The sequence below is a fragment of the Haematobia irritans genome, chromosome 3 (genome assembly GCF_050003625.1).
Source record: "Haematobia irritans isolate KBUSLIRL chromosome 3, ASM5000362v1, whole genome shotgun sequence".
NCBI lineage: Eukaryota > Metazoa > Arthropoda > Insecta > Diptera > Muscidae > Haematobia > Haematobia irritans.
In genome coordinates this window covers 229,024,703-229,046,683 of record NC_134399.1, presented here as the reverse complement: position 1 = coordinate 229,046,683, position 21,981 = coordinate 229,024,703, and the positions used below count along the sequence as shown (strand labels likewise).

At 34.2% G+C, this 21,981-nt stretch overlaps 2 protein-coding genes across 2 annotated transcripts in view; one reads left to right on the top strand and one right to left on the bottom strand.

Moving 5' to 3' along the window:
- Window positions 1-18,193, bottom strand: part of LOC142230294 (gamma-aminobutyric acid receptor subunit alpha-2) — a 56,061-nt gene extending 37,868 nt beyond the window's left edge. The window contains exon 1 of the mRNA XM_075300946.1: window positions 18,049-18,193. Coding sequence (XP_075157061.1) covers window positions 18,049-18,086 — 38 coding nt within the window. The 5' untranslated portion in view covers window positions 18,087-18,193. The remainder of the gene's footprint in view (window positions 1-18,048) is intronic.
- Window positions 18,194-18,653: 460 nt separating this feature from the next.
- On the top strand, window positions 18,654-20,438 carry LOC142231487 (uncharacterized). Its single transcript, XM_075302096.1, has one exon. The coding sequence runs from the start codon at window positions 18,654-18,656 to the stop codon at window positions 20,436-20,438; it is 1,785 nt and encodes a 594-aa protein (XP_075158211.1).
- The last annotated feature ends 1,543 nt before the right edge of the window (window positions 20,439-21,981 follow it).

The following is a 21,981-nucleotide window of genomic DNA, read 5'->3' as shown; positions in this document are numbered from 1 at the left end:
TTAAAAATAATATTTTTCTGTAATCTAATTAAAGTAAGCAAAAATTATTAAAATAAGGAGATATGTCTCATATTTGGCTTTTTTCAGAGGGCACCTTTAGAAATTTTTTAAATTTCGAGTTTTTGACTTTTTTGTTGAGTTGAGCTTAAATTGAATAATTTTACCCATTTATATTCACAATTATACACAGTCATAATTTATTTTATCGACTCGATTTTCTATCTTAATCTCGGTAGGATACTAAAAAGCTTTTCAGTGGTCCAAAGTTTGTTTAAGGGTTCCCACAGAGCATATATTTGTAATATCACAAAGGAAGGGGAGATCTATGAAAGCCTTTAACAGAAGCACCCATCACACCTCATTTAAGATACGAGAGGTGTTCGGGAAGTATTTATCCCAAAAGAAATGAAATGCCAACACTTTTTAATACGTTTAAAAAGTAATTTTCTCATAGACTGGACAGCGTATACGATGTCCTCCTCATTTCATTGACATTTGTGGCTGATGAATACTTTTTTTTAATTTTCGATGCAAAAAAGGAGCATAGGGCCAAATTTGGAAAATACGATGGATGGGAAAGCACTGCGTAGTCCATGTTGACCATGATGAGGAAGAAGCTCAAAGTGATTTGTTTTTTAAATATTAAGTAAGGCCTTTTTTCTCAAAATGCATCATTGAAACATTTCTAAGAGTCGTTATAGTATCACCCTGTTCCACAGATAGATCGTCGATCTATTTCTTCCACTTTCGTTAAAGTTCTTTTGGGTCAGTCATATAGTGTGTTTATGACTAACTAGAAAGGCAAATTTAAATTTTGGACAATAAAAATTAAATTATAAATTTTACATCCTACCTTTTGTCAGTTGACTTTTTTACTTCCATGGAAGTTCTTTTGAGAAGGTTTCGCCAATTAAGAGAATTTTTAATTTTTATTTTTAAATATTTAAATAGAAAAATATGCGAAAATAACAAAATAAAAACGATTTGAATCACAAACAAAAAAAAAAATATGTGATAAAAAATTTGCCACTGGTGAGATTTGAACCTGTTCTTTAGTGTTCCATTCATAATAATAAAGAACATCTCGGAAAGTATTTAGAATGTTATGCCGTGGTATCATATTACGATCATATCACAAACATTTGAATAAATGTGTCGATGCTTCATGTTCCACAGCGTAGGCAATTGTCTTTTAATTTAGTATAAATTCTTCATAAGCTCCCAAATATGCCCATTAATCCTGGCTCACTTGATTTGCAACGGGTTCCTTTTTAACTGTGCATATGACTAAAGTCTAGCTATTTTTTGTATATATGATAAAATCTTGAATATTTTAAATATGCCCTATTTTATTAGTCTTTTTTTTAATTAATCAGCTTTGGGTCATTCAAATCCCCCGGACCTGATGGAATTACTCCGGCGGAGTTACAAGCAGTGCCTGACAGAATTATCCCTTGGTTGACGGTGATATATAAAGGATGTATAAACTTAGCATATATTCCAGAAAAGTGGAGGGAAACAAAAGTCGTTTTCATACCTAAAGCAGGAAAAGCCTCTCACTCGAGTGCGAAGGATTTTCGACCAATCAGCTTATCCTCATTCCTACTTAAGACTCTGGAGAGGATGATAGACATTTATCTTAGAACTAGCGTTGATTCAAGTTTGCTCTCGAAACGACAGCATGCATACTCGAAGGGCAGGTCTACTGAGACCGCATGAACTAGTCAGCTTTATCGAAAGCTCACTATCTGTCAATGAATACACAATCGTGGCGTTTCTAGACATCGAGGGGGCATTCAATAACGTCCATCCGAGCTCGATATTAAATGGACTGGCAACTCTGAATGTTGATCCAGGTATACTTAGGCTGCTAGACGAACTGCTAATGAGGAGACGTATTTCAGCCACACGAGGACAAGCAAACATGCAAAGGTATGTGAACAGAGACCCTCCCCAGGGAGGAGTTCTATCACCTCTTCTTTGGAATGTTGCTATAAACAACCTTCTGGTTTCCCTAGAAAAATAAAGGATAAAAGTGGTGGCATACGCAGACGATGTGGCACTAGCAGTCAGGGGAAAATTCCCATCCACAATCAGAGATGTTATACAAAGAGCCCTCCGGATGACTGAGAAATGGGTGAAAGAGAATGGTCTTGGAGTAAATCCTGCCAATCCAGAATTAGTCATTTACTGCAAAGATCGCAAAACTGCCACGGTTAAGCCCATATCCTTAGGGGGTATTGAAATTCCCTTTGGTGAGTGTGCAAAATACCTTGGCGTTATTCTGGACAGGAAGCTGAACTTTAGGCTTAATATTGAAGAAAGGGCGAGGAAAGCCACGGTAGTTTTATACTCGTTCAAAAAGGCAATAGGAAAAAAGTGGCGACTAAAACCGAAAATTGTGCATTGGCTATACACGGCAGTGATCGGCACTTCAGCAACCGACAGGTTTAGATAAAGTTCAGCGTATGGCGTGCTTGTGTATCTCAGGCGCATTCAGTAAGACAGGAACAGTTTCCATTAATGTCATGCTGCATCTATTACCTTTAGACATTTTGACCAAACAGTCAGCTGCAACAACGGCTGTGCGGTTGCGCGAGCTATCGCTGTGTGTGGCGAAACCACTTTTCGACAAAAAGTTTGAAACTCGAATTCCCAACAGTGAGGCGTGGTGTACACAGACCCCGGGGAATAAAAGATATATAGATTTCTATACTGATGGTTCCAAATTGAATGGACAAGTTGGGTTCGGAGTATATTCTAAAGATCTGGAAATTCGAATATCGAAAAGATTACCTAATCACTGTAGTGTTTTTCAGGCTGAAATATTGCCAATAAGAGAGGTGGTGAATTGGCTGAGAAGTAATGTTCCAAAAATTGTTGACAGTCAACCTGCAATAAAATCCTTGGACTCTGTGTTCCTCATCTCGAAAACGGCTATCGACTGCCGCAAATTTCTCAATGAGATGGCTAAGCAGTACAATATTCACCTAATATGGGTGCCTGGCCATAGGAACATACCGGAGAACTGCGAAGCGGATGAGTTGGCAAGGCTAGGAACTACCTTACTCTGGCAACCTACAAGCTCTTACTGCGTGAGAAGGCCGTCATGATGGCAAATGTTCGATGGGAGAATTGTAAGGGTTGTAACGACACCAAGCAAATATGACCCCATTTAAACTTAAACCGCACACTAGATATGCTAGTGTTCTCAAGGCGTCAGATAACACTCCTGATATCTGCTATAACGGGTCGCTGCCTGATAGACGAATTTGCAAAAACTTTTGTTGCGAAGTATAATGACTATTGTATGAGCTGTCATGATGCGGAGGAAAAGGAATCAATTAAACACCTCTTGTGTGAGTGTCCTGCATTTTGTGTAAGGCGTAAGCAAATTTTAGGGGCATATATCTTTAAATTACTGGCGGACCTGGAAGACGTTAACTTCAGCAGTCTGTTAATGTTTTTGGAACAATCTGGTTGGTTCAACAAAAGAAAATAATAGAGAAGGTTCAGCGGTTAAAACTAGAAGTGCCAATACTTTTAGTTAAATGTGGTATCACAATGGACTGAATAGTCTAAGTGAGCCTGAAACTAAATCGGGCTGCCACTTTAACCTAACCTAACCAAATTAAGCACAATCTATTTTTCCGATATACCCAAATATTTAGCAAATCTGTGTAATTAATTTTAAGACGTATTTATAGTCATTTCGTATTTCTCCCGTCCAACAAAGCATTGCAATTTGAAGCTAGTGCATGTTTAATTAAAATTTTAATGATGAACATCAGAAAAAAGGAAACCATTTGTATTTCTCCCCTACTAATATGTACGGTCGTTCCATCCAAATGCATGCGGATCGATTTTTGGAGAACCGTACATAAATTTCAGGTATATGTACATACATATATAATTTAACAAGAAGAATTGTTCGCAACAATCTGTTGTACTTCTAATGAGGCAAACGATAAGGAGAGTGCAACAAGAGCCACTCCAGCAACCGATATTCAATCTAATTCATATATTTATTGCTTGAACAAGCACATGCATTCGTGTATGTGTGTCGGTGAAAGAATATTGACTACAAAAAATCAAACATGGAGAAATTATATTGGACATGCAAAAAGAGGCCTTTTATTGAGGCCCTTCACAGTTTGTTAGCTAATATCGTCAAAAATTCAAACAATAGGAAACCCCAGAACATTATATTCCATGATGTTATAGATTTAATACATTTTTCGTTCTTTTTTTGAGAGAATAGTTAATTAATATGCAATGGTACAATTTAAATCAACGAGAGGTTACAGAAACAGGCCTTTGTAATTCTTCAAATTTACCTCTGAATAGAGGCACATGTAGCCTTTGTTCGTTTTATTGTTTTTGCTTGAACCCAATATTGTGTGTTTAGTTGTTGGAAATGCTCTTGAAAGAGTTTTCCTTTTTTTGTTGCAATGCACTTAACCTAAACTTTTGTTTAGTGTGGCAGCTTAAGCAATTTTTGCTTTATTCGCATAAAAAGTGAATCACGAGATTTACTTTTCCTCATTTTTCCAAAGACCTTCGCACTAAATATCAAAATGCTCTAACATGAACAATTTTAGAATTGAAAGAGTTTTATATACTAATGTATAAATAAATACAATGTAGTTAAATGACCAAGTAATTGTTTGTGTTTTATAGGTGAAAATCAAATTTGTCACCGTCACTTAATGTACTATGTTATTCAATAAGAAACTTTATTGAATTGATAATATGGACCAAGTCATGTTAGGTTAGGTGGCAGCCCGATGTATCAGGCTCACTTAGACTATTCAGTCCATTGTGATACCACTTTGGTGAACTTCTCTCTTATTACTGAGTGCTGCTCGATTACATGTTAAGCTAAAAAAGTCATTTCGATCCCCAAATTGTGATCCGGAAGTAGAGCATTCTTGGATCATCTCCAATTAATTTTACATGGGCTTATCATAGGATGGAAGCACTCCATTCTTGTGCCATGGAAGTTCATTTGGATGAAAAAATGAAAAAAACTAAAAAAAAAATTATCCAATTACACTTTTTATTTATTTTTTTCAATATTTGTTGTTACACTATTATTATCTTATTATCTAATTTTTACAAATTGAAAAACTTCTTCGCTTCCATTGAACACGATGCACCTTAATGCCATTGTGATATGAAACTAATATGACACCACGTCATGACGTTCTAATTACTTACTGAGATTTTCTTTTTTATTATGAACGATAAACTAAAGAATGCTGGTTTAATTCTTACCAGCGGATTTTTTTTTATTAAATATTTATGTAAAAAAAAAAAATATTTTTTTATGTTATGCATCGTTTTTAGTTTGTTAGTTTCGGCATATATTTTTGTATGAATATGATTTTTCATTAAAAATCAACAAAAAAATAAAAAATTCTCGCAAAAAACCCTTCTCCAAAGAAGTTCCAAGGAAGTGAAAAAGTCAAACGAAATTGAATTTTAATTTTCCCATTCCATTCCATTTTCTTTATTTTTTATATTAATTTTTTATTTTTTTAAATTCAATTTTAAAATTGCCTAATTGCGTACCTTCTAATACTTGTACAAAATACTGGGGAAAACGCGGGGGAAAATGCTGGGAAGTAAATCATATACAATTTACAACGGACATGTTATCGTGACATAAATGGGGCAATGAAGACCACGTCAACCAGAGCCCTGGAGACGATAATGGACTTAAGACCTATAGAGTAGAGGTGTACATGTGAGTAATATTTTACTCACGAAATGAAAATCCATAATCACCCACGAACAACTTTTAAAGAATCACACTCACGATCAAAAATGTCGTGACTCACGAACAATCTTTTGACTCACTAATAATATTATGGGAAATTTGTCGCGGAAAACATGAGCATGATTAAAACCGACAGCGTTATTAAACTCTTAACATCTAAATTGTAAGCGAATTCAATTCGTAAGCATTATTATGTTCACGAGCATTATTATGTCTTTCCGAAATTCGTCTCTCACGCACACTTACGAATAGATTACAATAATCACTCGATTTACGTCGTGATTGGTTCCGGAATTTTACGACGTTAATCGAAACGACTTAAACTGAATTAAAAATTGCTCATACTTACTCCTAAGTAAATAAATATATACATAAAGCAAACATATAAACAAACAAAAAAAAGTTAAAAATTATTTATTCAAAAATATCAGGGTTTAAAAATTAAGTTCATAAACAAATGAAAACCCGTTACGTTGTATACATATACAAAAAAACACATCGCCTCTTCGACAATTGCGTTGTATATGCAATTCAATCTGAATTTGGCGAATTTTCGGTAAGAATTTCAGAAATAAATGTTTCGATGTCATCATCATTGGTACTTATTTCACTTATGGAAGGCGTTTCTGATAAAGTTGTCAAAAAATCGACAACGTAAATCGAAGTTGGATGGAACAAAAAATTTGACGACGCAAATCTTCAAATCAGCGTGACTCACGCGTTAAGGTGAGCACTATCTTCGTATTTTTCACCAAAACACTAAATTAAAAGTACAAAAATCTATATGAAGACGATTATTTTTTTATAAAGTCTTGTGAAATAATGAATGGAAAAGATCTAAGGAATTGATAGTGAACCATTTTATATTTATAATTTAATTATTTGAAAAAAGTAACCGTGAAAACAAGCTGAACATAGTACTCAGCTTAAGCCATGGCTGCGATGAGATTGAATATTTTGGGACAATGGACGGAAACACAAAACATGACGAACCATCAAAGGAGTATACAGCAGTCGGTGGGTGAAATGGCGGATACCGCAACATATACCTGAGGTAGCCATAGCTGCCGAGTGTGACATTCTAGCGCGGAATATTTTTGTTGATTTAAAAAAAATTAGTATTTTTTTAATATATCGTTTAACAATTTTCAAAAATATCACTTGTATTACTTTGCTTTAAACTGTCTGTGAACAGATTCCTCCTTTTGATTGTCTTACCACAAGCCTTTTTATGTATGCCATCGATAATACTGATAATACGTAGGTTCATTGTGGTGCCTTTGATGACGTTTCATAAGGTTTATGTCTATGCCCCTCCTGAATGACTGCTGCCGCCTGTTATATTTGGCGTGATGTACAATGTCGTCCCTTTAGTACTGCGTACGTCAGGGGATTTATTTTGAAGGATTCCCATATAAGTCTCGCATGGCAGACATTGCATCTCATAAGAAAGTCTATGGGTAATTTCTTTATGGCAAAATGTTTCTATTGTTTGTCATGTAGTTCAATTATCGCATATTAATTATCGATTTTCCTTATTGACCTAGCCCTCCTTCAGCTTATGGTTTTTCATTACGTCCAATGTTTACGGTGTACGGTCTGTTTGGTAAATCATTCTTGGTAAGAATTTTAGGCAAATCATGGAATTGTAAATTTTTTATAATCATGACCAAATCAATTTGGTGATGTCTTGAGGAAATTTCATTCTTGGTTTGATTCATTTCTTTTGTTATGGAGTCTGCGACAGGCTTTTGTCTTGCAATTGAGATGGTTATTCAAATGGAAAAACCAAAGATGGAAGATCGATGGAACGGGTGGACACGCAAAACTCATGATTAGCTCATTCATAAAACAATTACTGTGGAAATACACAAGATTTTCTAGAGCTAGATACTGGTGAACTTTGAATTTGCCATGTGGTCAAGATGTCCACTTTGGAGGTTACATCTAAGTATATGTAGTGAGTAACGGATATAAGAAAGTCAGAAAATTCCGCAATTTTTTTCTTATACACAATTACTGCATATAAGAAAAAAATCTTATAAGTATATACATTTATAAAAAAATTTCATTCTTACAGGAATATATTTCACAAAAATTTCTTTTAGAAAGAAGTAAGAAAATTTCGTCTTATAATTTTAAAATGTTTAAATTAAAAAATATTTAAATTGAAAATTTTGGAACTCCTATCTGAACAATTAGACAACAAAACTTAGAAAATCAGTCAGTATTTACTTTTTAAAGATGCTTAGTCTTATATTATTTTGTTATGCCACTAGTTCGCTAATTGCTTAGCTATGAAAATAATTTTAAAATAAAAAAGTAACAAGTGATATTAAATCACTTCAATATAATAAAATAAACAAAACTAAAAAATTCTACACATAAAAAAAGTTTCTTTTTTATTTATTATAGGAGTTTTGTCTTGTGCGTTTGTCAGATTGTTCTCTTATCAGTTTTTTCTTATACGAAATATTTCTTACATGAAACATTTTTCGCACCAAAACACAGCAAATAGACATGGTGATTTTGTTACATTTTTATATGCGTTTTTTTCTTATATGAGATGTGCTTATATCCGTTACCTACTATAGTATAGATTTATTTATTGGGTATTCAGAGGTATCAATATTACCTCAACCCGAATTAATATGGGTTGAGGTAGGCTTGCAGCAGCGTTGCCAGAATTGTTTAATCAAAAACCGCTAGGTTTGCCCAAAAAATAGCTAAAAAAGCTAGAAAAAAGCTAGATTTTTTTTTTGTATCAAACGTCACTTTTTTATACCCTCCACCATAGGATGGGGGTATATTAACTTTGTCATGCCGTTTGTAACCCATCGAAATATTGCTCTAAGACCCCATAAAGTATATATATTCTGGGTCGTGGTGAAATTCTGAGTCGACCTGAGCATGTCCGTCCGTCCGTCTGTTGAAATCACGCTATTCCGAACGAAACAAGCTATTGACTTGAAACTTGGCATATATAGTTGTTATTGATGTAGGTCGAATGGTATTGCAAATAGGCCATATCGGTCCACTTTTACGTATAGCCCCCATATAAACGGACCCCCAAATTTGGCTTGCGAATCCTCTAAGAGAAGCAAATTTCATCCGATCCGGCTGAAATTTGGTACATGGTGTTAGTATATGGTATCTAACAACCATGCAAAAATTGGTCCACATCGGTTCATAATTATATATAGCCCACATATAAACCGATCCCCCGATTTGGCTTGTGGAGCCTCTAAGAGAAGCAAATTTCGTCCGATCAGGCTGAAATTTGGTACATGGTGTCAGCATATGATCTCTAACAACCATGCAAAAATTGGTCCACATCGATCCATAGTTATATATAGCCCCCATATAAACCGATCCCCAGACTTGGCTTGCGGAGCCTCTAAGAGAAGCAAATTTCATCCGATCCGGCTGAAATTTGGTACATGGTGTAAGTATATGGTCTCAAACAACTATGCAAAAATTGGTCCACACCGGTCAATAATTATATATAGCCCCCATATAAACCGATCCCCCGATTTGGCTTGCGGAGCCTCTAAGAGGAGCAAATTTCATCCGATCTGGCTGAAATTTGGTACATGGTATTAGTATATGGTCTCTAATTACCATGCAGAAATTGGTCCACATCGGTCCATAATTATATATAGCCCCCATATAAACCGATCACCAGATTTGACCTCCGGAGCCTCTTGGAAGACCAAAATTCGTCTGATTCAGTTGAAATTTGGTACGTGGTGTTAGTATATGGTATCCAACAACCATGTAGGAATTGTTTCCTATCAGTCCATAATTATATATAGCTCCCATATAAACCGATCCCCAGATTTGACTTCCGGTGCCTTTTTGGAGAAGCAAAATTTATCCGATCTGCTTGAAATTTGGTACGTGGTGGAAGTATATGATATTTAACAACCATGCCAAAAGTGGTCCACATCAGTCCATAATCATATATATATAAACCGTATAAACCGTATAAACCGATCCCGAGATTTGGTTTTGGAGCCTCTTGGAGGAACAAATTTCATCCGAGTGAGTGAAATTTGGTACATTGTGCTAGTATATGGTCGTTAACAACCATGCCTAACTTGGTCCATATCGGTCTATAGTTATATATGGCCCTCAGATAAATCGATCCCCAATCACACAAAAATTGGTCCATATCAAGTTCATAATTGTATATAACCCTCATATAAGCGACTCCCATATTTAAATTCTGGCTCTCTACGTATTGTGCAAAAGTCCATATCGATTCGTAATTATTTGTAGACTTACCTATACATACCTTTTTTGTCTAATATATACCAGGTATGGACTAACTCACAATTTAGAAAACGATGTTAAGAAGTTTTAAGATACCACAACCCAAGTAATTCGACTGTGGATGACAGTCTTTCGTAGAAGTTTCTACGCAATCCATGGTGGATGGTACATAAAATTCAGCCTGGCCGAACATACGGCCGTATATACTTGTTTTGATTGAAATTTAACAAAGTTAAAAGCTTTATTTCACTTAAAATGCATATTCATTTTAGTTCTACTTCTGTAAGACTGTAACAATATCTAAGTCATATTAGCTCTGTTTGCGTACACAAATTTTTACTGGAAGTCCTTCGTTTACACCAAAAATAATATTTCTTCCCAGTAAAAAAGATTTTGTACATTAATGATTTTGGTATTGATTCCGAGTCAAATTTGAAACTATTCCTTTTTTCCTCATGAGTTATCAAAATGTTTTAAAAACGTGCTAAGGACAACTTAAGTTTTCAAATTCAGACTCGACTTCAAGTAGAAATTATTCTATGTATCAATTAAAATACATCTTTAAAATAAAGTGTTGAAAAACATCTTCTATTTTTGAACGTTTTTTTTTGGTTTGTGGTCAAGATACAAAAGCTCCACAAATTTAAAGACTATTTCAATAATTTTGAGAATTTTTCAGAATTGACCCTAGCCCAACAAAATTTTCTTTCATGTAAAGATACCCATTTTTAAGTTGAATCACTTAACTATAAGGATAAAACGACTTCAATGACAAAACGACTTTGTCGAATTTTGGACAAGGAAAACAGTTTATATAAGAGAAATTCATAAATGCTATAATAAGCAAAATTCGCTCTCGTATTTTAAGGACATGAATTCTTTGGTCTAACGACAATATTTTTGTCAGTGTACAAAGCAATTCACATCTACTATTTTAACTTAGTAATAACGTAATAACTTGAGAATATTATAATAACATAGAAAGGACACCATAAACGAGTCAAATGCTAGAATTCCTAATAATTTACTGATAGTTTATCTAAGGAATTTGTATGGTAATAGTAGATTTAAAATTTACATTAGCTTTTATGAATATGAGTGTATTTGCTGCAAAAAAGCCCCGTATAATGGCGGGAATCATTATTAATGTTTCGATTGAGCTTTAAAATATGTGGAAAACCTTATTTTGGAAGCAGGGCTTAGATAAAAAAGCAAGCAAGGCTTAAATAAAAAAAAACTAAAAAAAAGCTAAAAGGGTCATGAAAAAAGTCAGAAAAAAGCTAAATGCATTTTTTCCCTAAATGACTTCAAAAAAAAAAAAAAATCTACCAGGAAAATAGCTAAATTGGCAACGCTGGCTAGCAGGCAGGACACAAAGGTACTCCCCAACTATGGTTGGACGATATCTGAATACAACGACAGAGTTTGAGTCCAAAATTAAGAAAAATTCAATTGTGGGGTGAATGCCAATGACCGTATTGTTTTACTGTCCTAATATTAGATAAGTATACAGTGGAAAATGATTCATTCTCTGAATAAAAGTGCCAACTAAATTGAAAGCAATTACCATATAAGAAGCAAACTTACGCTTTCGTGTATAGGCGCTTGGGATATGGGTGTAAATATAGAAAACGTTTAGCTCGCTGACAACGAGATTGCAATGGACAATGTACATAAATAGATAAAAATTGTTCTTCTTTTGGGAATGGCTAGTCAATAAATGTAATTTGATTTTAACGATGTAAATGCTTTTTAAGTTGGATATTTTAAAGACGCCGATTTTGGGAGGCTTCTTGCAAAACACAAATTGTTTTAGATAAACTTATAGAGTATTAAAATTTTATGAGAAATATATTAGAAATAATCTTATCATTTTTCAATTTGCCGAAAAATATTCTGTAGGCCAACATTTTAAAGTTATATTTGGAATAGCTTAAATCATTTATTTTATGAAATAGTGTTTAAATCGAGCTATGTTGTAGTTGTAGGTATGTGGGAATCTAAATTACCATGACCTCATGTATAGTGAGCCGCATAATAAAGTGTACACCCAGAGAAGGAACGTGAATACCACAAACCTGTTTGAAGAGCAAAATGTTATCTTTGTACGGGGAACATGCAACATGTTTGTGGCAAAATATGTTGCTTTATAGAAAATTATGTACCAGATTTCGGGAACCATGTATATGTTTGTGGAGAAATGCAAAATTTTTATTACATGTTCACCGTCCAAAAATAACATTTTGCTCTTGAATCATGTTTGGGGAACTTTTCCAAACGGCGTTCCACATTCCAATGAAAACAATTAAAGAAGCTTTGAAATACACACACACATATCACCAGCATTACTGAGAGAAGATAATCCACGGGTGAAAAATTTTTTGGTGTTTGGTCGAAAATAGGATTGAACCCATGACCCTTCATGCAGAAAAAAGTTAAACCACCATAGAAGAACATATAGACATATTTTAGAAAATTTTAACTATAATAGCTTAGTAATTGAAACATGATACAAATAAGTTAATAATTTTTGTCAAATTGAAGATAATTTATTTTTTTTTTTTTAAAGAAAATTGCATATTTTGAAGAGAAAAATTGCAGTCAAAAATGTTTAAAATATCTATAGCTCAATATGAATTTGAAGACAGATATAATTTGAGAAACTTATGAACTCCATTTAAGTAAACTACATCCAATTTAGAAAATTATGGATTATTTTTAAATTTAGTAAAATCGTATACTGTCTTTGTATTAAACTTGTTTTTTTCTTATTTTTAATTCATGCCATTACATACAAAAAATATTTTTTGTCTTCAATCACGAAATTAATTGATCCAATTAATTTTTAATTGAAATGTCTTCAATCACAGAAATGTTAGTATCAATTAAAAAATTATTTGAAAATCAATAAAAAATTATTGATCCAATTAAAAAATTAATTAATACTATTAATTTTTGTGATTGATTTTTGTTTCAATTAAAAAATTTGTTGAATCAATCAATTTTTTATTGGATTTTTTTTAAAACTTTAATTAGAACTTTAATTAGAACAATTTTCGTGAATTTTTTCTGTGTAAAGTATGAAAAACATAATTAAAATAATGTTCTCACATTTTGCAAAATTTGATGAAAATCTACAAATTTTAATTAACTAAAATAAAGTTAAATTAAATATAAAAAATTTCGTTCGCTTCTTCCTCGAGGTTTCCAAGTTGGGCGTGCTCTCCACCATTTCAGGTAAAAATGGTATTTAAAATAAAGTCTTGAAGGACATATCCAATTTCTGAATACGTTTTAGCTTTACAGTGAAGCTACTAACAAGCATCGAATATAGGTACGATGTCATTAATATTGCATTTTTTTCCCACTAAGACAAATTTACCCCAGTTCAAAACAATTTTGTTTTTTATGGCCATACCCCATATTAAAGTCGAATCTTGCAACTCTAAAGACGAAATGCCACCATTGAAATGTTTACCTTTGGTCAAGGAAACAAATCTTGTATCAGAGAATATTGTAATATTTCATAACCAATGTTAAATACTAAATAAATAAATAAAATAACTGAGGATACATATGTATTGAATGCTACATTTATTTACTAATTTATTTTTTTATATTTATTTTTATACATTATTTTTTTTTTTTTTTGCTTTTATTTTTTATTTAAATTTTTTACTTTCGTATTTTTTGTTTTACCCTATCTTACTCGTATACACCATTTAATTTTATTTATAAGATTGTAATTATACCCTCCACCATAGGATGGGGGGTATATTAACTTTGTCATTCCGTTTGTAACACATCGAAATATTGCTCTAAGACCCCATAAAGTATATATATTCTGGGTCGTGGTGAACTTCTGAGTCGATCTGAGCATGTCCGTCCGTCCGTCTGTTGAAATCACGCTAACTTCCGAACGAATCAAGCTATCGACTTGAAACTTGGCACAAGTAGTTGTTATTGATGTAGGTCGGATGGTATTGCAAATGGGCCATATCGGTCCACTTTTACGTATAGCCCCCATATAAACGGAACCCCAAATTTGGCTTGCGATTGCTCTAACAGAAGCAAATTTCATCCGATCCGGCTGAAATTTGGTACATGGTGTTAGTGTATGGTCTCTAAAAATTATGCAAAAATTGGTCCATATCGGTCCACTTTTACGTATAGCCCCCATATAAACGGATTGCTCTAAGAGAAGCAAATTTCATCCGATCCGGCTGAAATTTGGTACATGGTGTTAGCATGGTCTGTAACAACCATGCAAAAATTGGTCTATATCGGTCCATAATTACATATAGCCCCCATATAAACCGATCCCCCGATTTGGCTTGCGGAGCCTCTAAGAGAAGCAAATTTCATCCGATCCGGCTGAAATTTGGTACATGGTGTTAGTATATGGTCTCTAACAACCATGCTAAAATTGATCCATATCGGTCCACTTTTACGTATAGCCCCCATATAAACGGACCCCCCAAATTAGCATGCGATTGTTCTAAGAGAAGCAAATTTCTTCCGATCCGGCTGAAATTTGGTACATGGTGTTAGTATATGGTCTCTAATAACCATGCAAGAATTGGTCCATATCGGTCCATAATTATATATAGCCCCTATATAAATCGATCCCCAGATTTGTCCTCCGGAGCCTCTTGGAGAAGCAAAATCCATCCGATCCGTTTGAAATTTGGAACATGGTGTTAGAATGTGGTCTCTAACAAGCACGCAAGAATTGCTCCATATCGGTCCATAATTATATATAGCCCCCACATAAACCGTTCCCCAGATTTGATATCCGGAGCCTCTTGGAGGAGCAGAATTTATCCGATCCGGTTGAAATCTTAGTATAAGGCCGCTAATAACCATGCCAAAATTGGTCCATATCGGTCTACAGTTATATATAGCCGATCCCCAATCACACAAAAATTGGTCCAAAATTTTATTTCTATAGAACATTTTGTCAAAATTGTATTTCTATAGAAAATTTTGTCAAAATTTTATTTCTATAGAAAATTTTTTCCAAATTTTATTTCTATAGAAATTTTTTTCCAAATTTTATTTCTATGGACAATCTTTTCCAAATTTTATTTCTATAGAAAATGTTGTCAAAATTTTATTTTGCCAAAATTTTATTTCTATAGAAACTTTAAACTTAAATAAAGGGTGATTCTTTTGAGGTTAGGATTTTCATGCATTAGTATTTGACAGATCACGTGGGATTTCAGACATGGTGTCAAAGAGAAAGATGCTCAGTATGCTTTGACATTTCATCATGAATAGACTTACTAACGAGCAACGCTTGCAAATCATTGAATTTTATTACCAAAATCAGTGTTGGCAGAAAATCCGCTTTTTTATCGACAAATTTTGTTCAGCGATGAGGCTCATTTCTGGTTGAATGGCTACGTAAATAAGCAAAATTGCCGCATTTGGAGTGAAGAGCAACCAGAAGCCGTTCAAGAACTGCCCATGCATCCCGAAAAATGCACTGTTTGGTGTGGTTTGTACGCTGGTGGAATCATTGGACCGTATTTTTTCAAAGATGCTGTTGGACGCAACGTTACGGTGAATGGCGATCGCTATCGTTCGATGCTAACAAACTTTTTGTTGCCAAAAATGGAAGAACTGAACTTGGTTGACATGTGGTTTCAACAAGATGGCGCTACATGCCACACAGCTCGCGATTCTATGGCCATTTTGAGGGAAAACTTCGGAGAACAATTCATCTCAAGAAATGGACCGGTAAGTTGGCCACCAAGATCATGCGATTTGACGCCTTTAGACTATTTTTTGTGGGGCTACGTCAAGTCTAAAGTCTACAGAAATAAGCCAGCAACTATTCCAGCTTTGGAAGACAACATTTCCGAAGAAATTCGGGCTATTCCGGCCGAAATGCTCGAAAAAGTTGCCCAAAATTGGACTTTCCGAATGGACCACCTAAGACGCAGCCGCGGTCAACATTTAAATGAAATTATCTTCAAAAAGTAAATGTCATGGACCAATCTAACGTTTCAAATAAAGAACCGATGAGATTTTGCAAATTTTATGCGTTTTTTTTTTTAAAAAGTTATAAAGCTCTTAACAAATCACCCTTTATATACGTATTTAGTCGGCCTTTTTTAGTTTAATATATACCACGCATAGACTATTTGGTATATATTACGGTGTGAGGAAGTTTTAAGATACCTTGCCATCGGCAAGTGTTACCGCAACCCAAGTAATTCGATTGTGGATGACAGTCTTCAGTAGAAGTGTCTACGCAATCCATGGTGGAGGGTACATAAGCTTCGGCCTGGCCAAACTTACGGCCGTATATACTTGTTTTTATATCTATTATTTCATTTTTATATTTTTTTGTTTTAATTTAATTACTATTTATTTCATATATTTGCTTACATTTTTTTAATGATTAATTTTTTGTATTTCTACATAAGCTAAACTTTTTATTTTGAAATTCCATGTAATTAATTCCAGTTATTTTCTCTGCTTTGGTTTCACAATAGTAAATAATCAATCAATAAAAAAAATGTGTCTTCTATGCTAAGCAAAACTATCATTCTTATTTTAAAGACATGAAATCTTAAGACTCTTTTTCTTTAATAATCGATAATACAATGAGAGGATTCCCTAGTTTCTGAGGGCTTCCACTACCCTTCTTGAATTAACAAAAAAAATATATATACATTAAAAGCCCACGCAGAGAAGGAATATGATCGCACCAAACATTTCTAAAAAAATACTTTTTCATGGCGAACATATAATATGTTTGTCACAACCATGTTATTTTCGCTGAAAATATGTATCTTATTTCGGCTGGCATATTTGTTTTGATAAGAAAATATTATTTTTGCGACAAAAACGTTCCATGTTCCCGGTGAATAAGTAATATTCTCTGGGTGCTGGTATCCTTAAAAGGTGACCATAGAGAAGGAGCAAACATGGTTGCTAAAATCAGATACATCACTTTCGAGAAAATTACATGGTTCCGACAAAAATGTTCCATGTTCACCATCCAAAAATAAAATTTTGCTCTTGAAACATGTTTGAGGTCATATTCCGTGCCGTTGCACTTGTTTTTCGTGGTATGAAAACTGTAAATATCCGGAATACTTAATGAGAATTTGGAATTAAAACTTTCGGACCAATTTGATTACACAACTCAAAATATGAAGCCATACATTATCAGTATTTGAGAGAGGTATATGATCAAAATAATAATTTTGTGTAAAATATTTATTTGATTTCATTTCCCATTTATTTAAGCACATCAAAGCCTTAAGAGACCGAATTAGCAAATTACAAAGAACTACTCTTAAAATATTGTCTTTGGTTTTAGAAAATGAAAATATTAACGATTTATCCACTTTATGTCCCTTTAGCCGATTGCTCGTCATTATTCACAAAAGTAAATTGTATTACTGGTCAAGAAATTTCGAATTATTTTTCATTTATTTCCTTTTTTGATGACATTCTTTATTACCTTCAATATCTATAGGTACTTTATACAATAGCGTTTAAGTTAAAAGTAAATCGAGATTTTGTAGCATTTTTGTGTCTCCATAAGCCCCTTTAGGTTTAATGTTCCATTAGCGTTAAATTGTTTTAGAAAGCAGGATGAGAAATTTTAATCCGATTGAAAACGACTCGTCTTATTTTCGACACAGGATATCAAACAACGAAATTCACTTATAAGACAAGATGGAAACGGTGTAGACGATGAGGGGGAGGGGGATGGATTTAAAAAATTATCTTTGCTTCAAAAACAACGAAGCCTTAATTTCAAGTTCACTCTGAACTCATTTCGTGGTGCAATATAAAAATTTCAGAAAAATTTACTGAACATCATCAACGTATGTTTTATGAGTAAGGTTGTGATTATCTCCGGATATAGACCTCATTACGGTTGATAATTCTTATCAATTCACTTGAACATATTCTTATCATCAATAACACAGGTATTTCATCCTTGATTAAGTCGCTAGCTCACTCACCACCATAAAATCAACAAAGGACGTCTACAAATGAACATTGTTTTCACTTTGAGTTTATTTCGCGCTTTTCTTTCGCTGGTGACGTTTTGAGATTTTACCGTTAACTGATTTCGACAAGCTCCTTGGTCGACAGGAGTCTATTTCACACACGAATGGTTGCACTGCAACTAAGTCAAAATGAAAATGTTTCGAAGCATTAGGCGCCAGTGTTTGTGCGAGTCCGCTTATGGTGGGTGGTTCGCATTGGGAGATTTCTGTGTGTATGTGTGTGTGTGTGTGGAAAGCGGAAACTATGAACGAAATATGGCTCTAAGATTTTGGCGCGCAAATAATGGAATCCAGCTGAAGGGAGGATGTAAGAGGGGATCTAATTGGAGTGCATTGTACCAAAGCTAGCACATGGTAGCACAATGCCGCCTTATGGTATGAACTTGCGCATATGCCTCTTTATCCAATTTGTGGTTGTGGAATCTATTCATTCATAACGAGCTCACCTAACTCTCCTTGTAATTGGATGTCACCCAATATTGGTCCCATTAATGATATGGTTGAAATTTTAATTTGATTAAATTTGAATTGGATGAACAGTCAGTCGTTGGTCAACCATGAATCTTGAACAGCTGCTGGTAAATCTAACACTGACTTCTTGGCAATTTTTAGAGTTGGAAGCCATAATTTCAGCAGCAAATCGATTGAGAAGCATAGACACATTGATTTTCTTTGGAGACAAAACTCAAGTAGATTTTTATGTCGGAGCTGTTGAAGAGTTGAAAATACCAAAAATAGTGATAGGAGAAAACCATATAACCCAGTTGCAAGGATTCAATAGGAATTTATTCTTTGTGGCAATTGGATCATTGATGCAACGGTCGCTATGGACTCACATGAACTCGTCATTGTCCAAAATACAAAGTCGTGTAAGAGGAGTATTCATTACAAGCCCAACGAATAGGGAGGAATTCTATCAAATGATCCATGACCATATGAAACGGTGTTGGCTTCAAGGATTAATCAACACTGTCGTATTAGTCGATAAGTATGGCTCCCAGCATTTTGAAATTTACAATTATAATCCTTTCCTAATGGACACAGTCTTGAATGTGACCAACGAATCTAAGAGTGCTCTGCATCCGGATAAATTTCGCAATCTTCACAAATATAAAATAAGGATTATAGCGCAATTCGATCCTCCAAGAGTCTTTGAGAGAAGGGCATGTAATGGCAAAGAAACTCAACAACTTTCGGGATATGTGGGTAAGATGTTTAGAGCCTTCCTCAAGGAATACAATGCCAGCAGACATATCTTGCATCACGTAGCCAACAAAACCGTCGGCCTTTGGCATTTAATAGAGCTAATTAAGAGAGGTGACGTAGATTTGTCCATTAATCCGTTTGTCCCTTATCCTGGTGTTCAACTAAGCTATCCAATTCGAATGCTCCAGAGATGTGTGGTGGTACCTTCCGCCAATGAATTGCCCAAGTACAGATACTTCATCATGCCCTTCCACAAAGAGGTATGGCTTTCATACTTGGCCTCTTGGTTGGTATTAAGTTTGGCTCGTTTATCACATCGCTATTGGAATCATGAATCATGTTCGACGTGCCGCTGTTTAGATGTGGGAAAGGTGTTCTTAAATGTTGGCCGTCTTTTGATATCCCTACCCGTTCCCACCAGTGCCTGTAATCAACGAAGAATCCATTGGTATTACATGTTGTGGTTCCTCCAAGTTATGGCCTTGTCGTTTATTCTTACCAACTTATATTTGGCCTCTCTTACCACATTTTTCAGTAGTCTGTTCCTTCGTCCTCAAATATCTACATTGGCAGAATTGGTAGAACGGCAACTACCAATAGAGACCATTGAATATGCAAATTCTTTCATTGAAGAAAATCAGGATCTTCCTAAAGGATTTCTACAACTAATTAAACCACGAAATGGTCAAGAGTTTTTAAAGGATGTCCTCGCCGTGTGTCCTGATCAAGTGTACAGCTCCCTAAGTGATCGCATACAATTTGCTTTGCATCAGGAGACACATTTGATTAAACGCAGCAAACACATAGTTCAGGAGTGTCTTAGCACTGTCCCCTTTGGTTTCGTTATGCCCCTTCAATCCCATTTCAAAATTCCACTGGATCGATTTATTCTACGCTGCTATTCTGCTGGTTTGGTAGGCAAATGGATTGAAGAGAGCTTGGATGATGCCTACTGCATGGGTTTGTTAATCATGCGAAACCCCAAATTTATTGCAGCCAAACCTTTGATCTTGCAGGATTTCCAATTTGCTTGGTACGTTCTGACGGCAGGATATTTTTTGTCGCTTTTATGTTTTGTGATGGAACATGTATGCAGAGCTCTAATGAGATGTCGAATATTTATTATTTACTATTAAACAGAGAGAGAGAGAGAGAGAGAGAGTATTAAAGCAATAATTGGGAGTATCTTTGCAGAATTTGTGTTGTACATAAGTCGATAAGTTTACACCTAAATAGTTCAACTTTATTTAATTTCTTAAAAAAAGCACCTATATTTTAATATAATCCTTATATTATATTAGTGTTAATAATGATGCTCATATGTCATATTTTTGTAAAACCCTTGCCCGATGGAGACTGTTTAATTCTCTTGGTGTGAAAAAAGTGTGCAAAAACAGGAACAATTTTGTAAAATTAAACTAAACTAACTAAACAATTTTATAGAATTAAACAATAAACGTGTTACAATAAAAATAATATAAACTAAACTCTAGTTCAGTTGACTTTTTTCTAGGATAAAATTTGTTGACGGCGGTAGCTTGACGGTTGAACCGACGCAAATATGCTCACTCGTAGTCGAGCAATTATCCATTAGAAATCACACTAAAATTACCCGAATTGCTAGAAGATTAATCGTACAACGATTCTTAAAATTTAATTTAATTTACAGGTCGTTCGAACATATTAGATTTCCGTGTTCGCACATTCGGACGATACAAGATTGTTCTGGAATAAACATTGGCAAAAAGTTCCGGGAATCCGAATGGGCAATATTTTTCCGAATTGAAATCGCTTATGTTTAAGTCTATATTTTGCCATCAAAAAGTTTTTTTTTTCGGTTACGTATAGTGACTACCAGATTTTTAGGCTTGCTGAGAATATTCAGGATATCAAAAATGGTGAGTTCTGTTAAGTTGTACCAACTTTCAAAAATTAAAAATTATTCTGTAATCTTCAATCGAGTTCGAAATTCTAAAACTTTCTTCCATAGAATTCATATTTCTTTTATTAAAAAAAAAAACATATTTTTTCCGAAACCGTTGGACATTATTTTTGGAGACAAATAACCCGTTCAACCGGTTTTCGAAAAACACGTAATTTTGGAAAATCTAATTTTATTGTCACAAAACATTAATGAAGAATAATTCGAGAATTTATTCAAGGTTGGATATATTTTTTTCAATTCAATTGTACATTGTACTTATTTGGAAGTGTTCATTGCAGTTCATTAATATACCCACATGTATTTGCCTAAACACCGGTTCTACCGGTCCACCGGAAATGGGATTTTCACGAAAATCGACAATCGGTGTGTGAATATAAACCGGTCCACCGGTTGATGATATTATCATAGACCAAGACATATATAGACGTCTCAAGTCCATTCACTGCGCTGTAGTTTGTCTTCATATTGTAGATGGCACTTTTTCGTCTGCAAATGAGTGATTTTTAATTTGTTCTTAATATGATTTTTTTTATTTTCTTTCTTTGTTTTTTTGATAAAACACAAGATTTTGATAAAAAACAAGAATATAAAATTCCACTTTTTTAATGTAAATTAAATGATTTGTACTTCGTTCTGCAAATGGATTTGAGGAGTGTATATCTTTCTTGGTCTATGATAAAGTCAAGTGACTTAATTTCTCTATGGAGATCGAGAATTACTGTAAAAATCAGACA

What these genes read in the sequence shown, in the direction of transcription:
- LOC142231487 (XM_075302096.1), top strand. Translation starts at nt 18,654, where the DNA reads ATGAATCTTGAACAGCTGCTGGTAAATCTAACACTGACTTCTTGGCAA.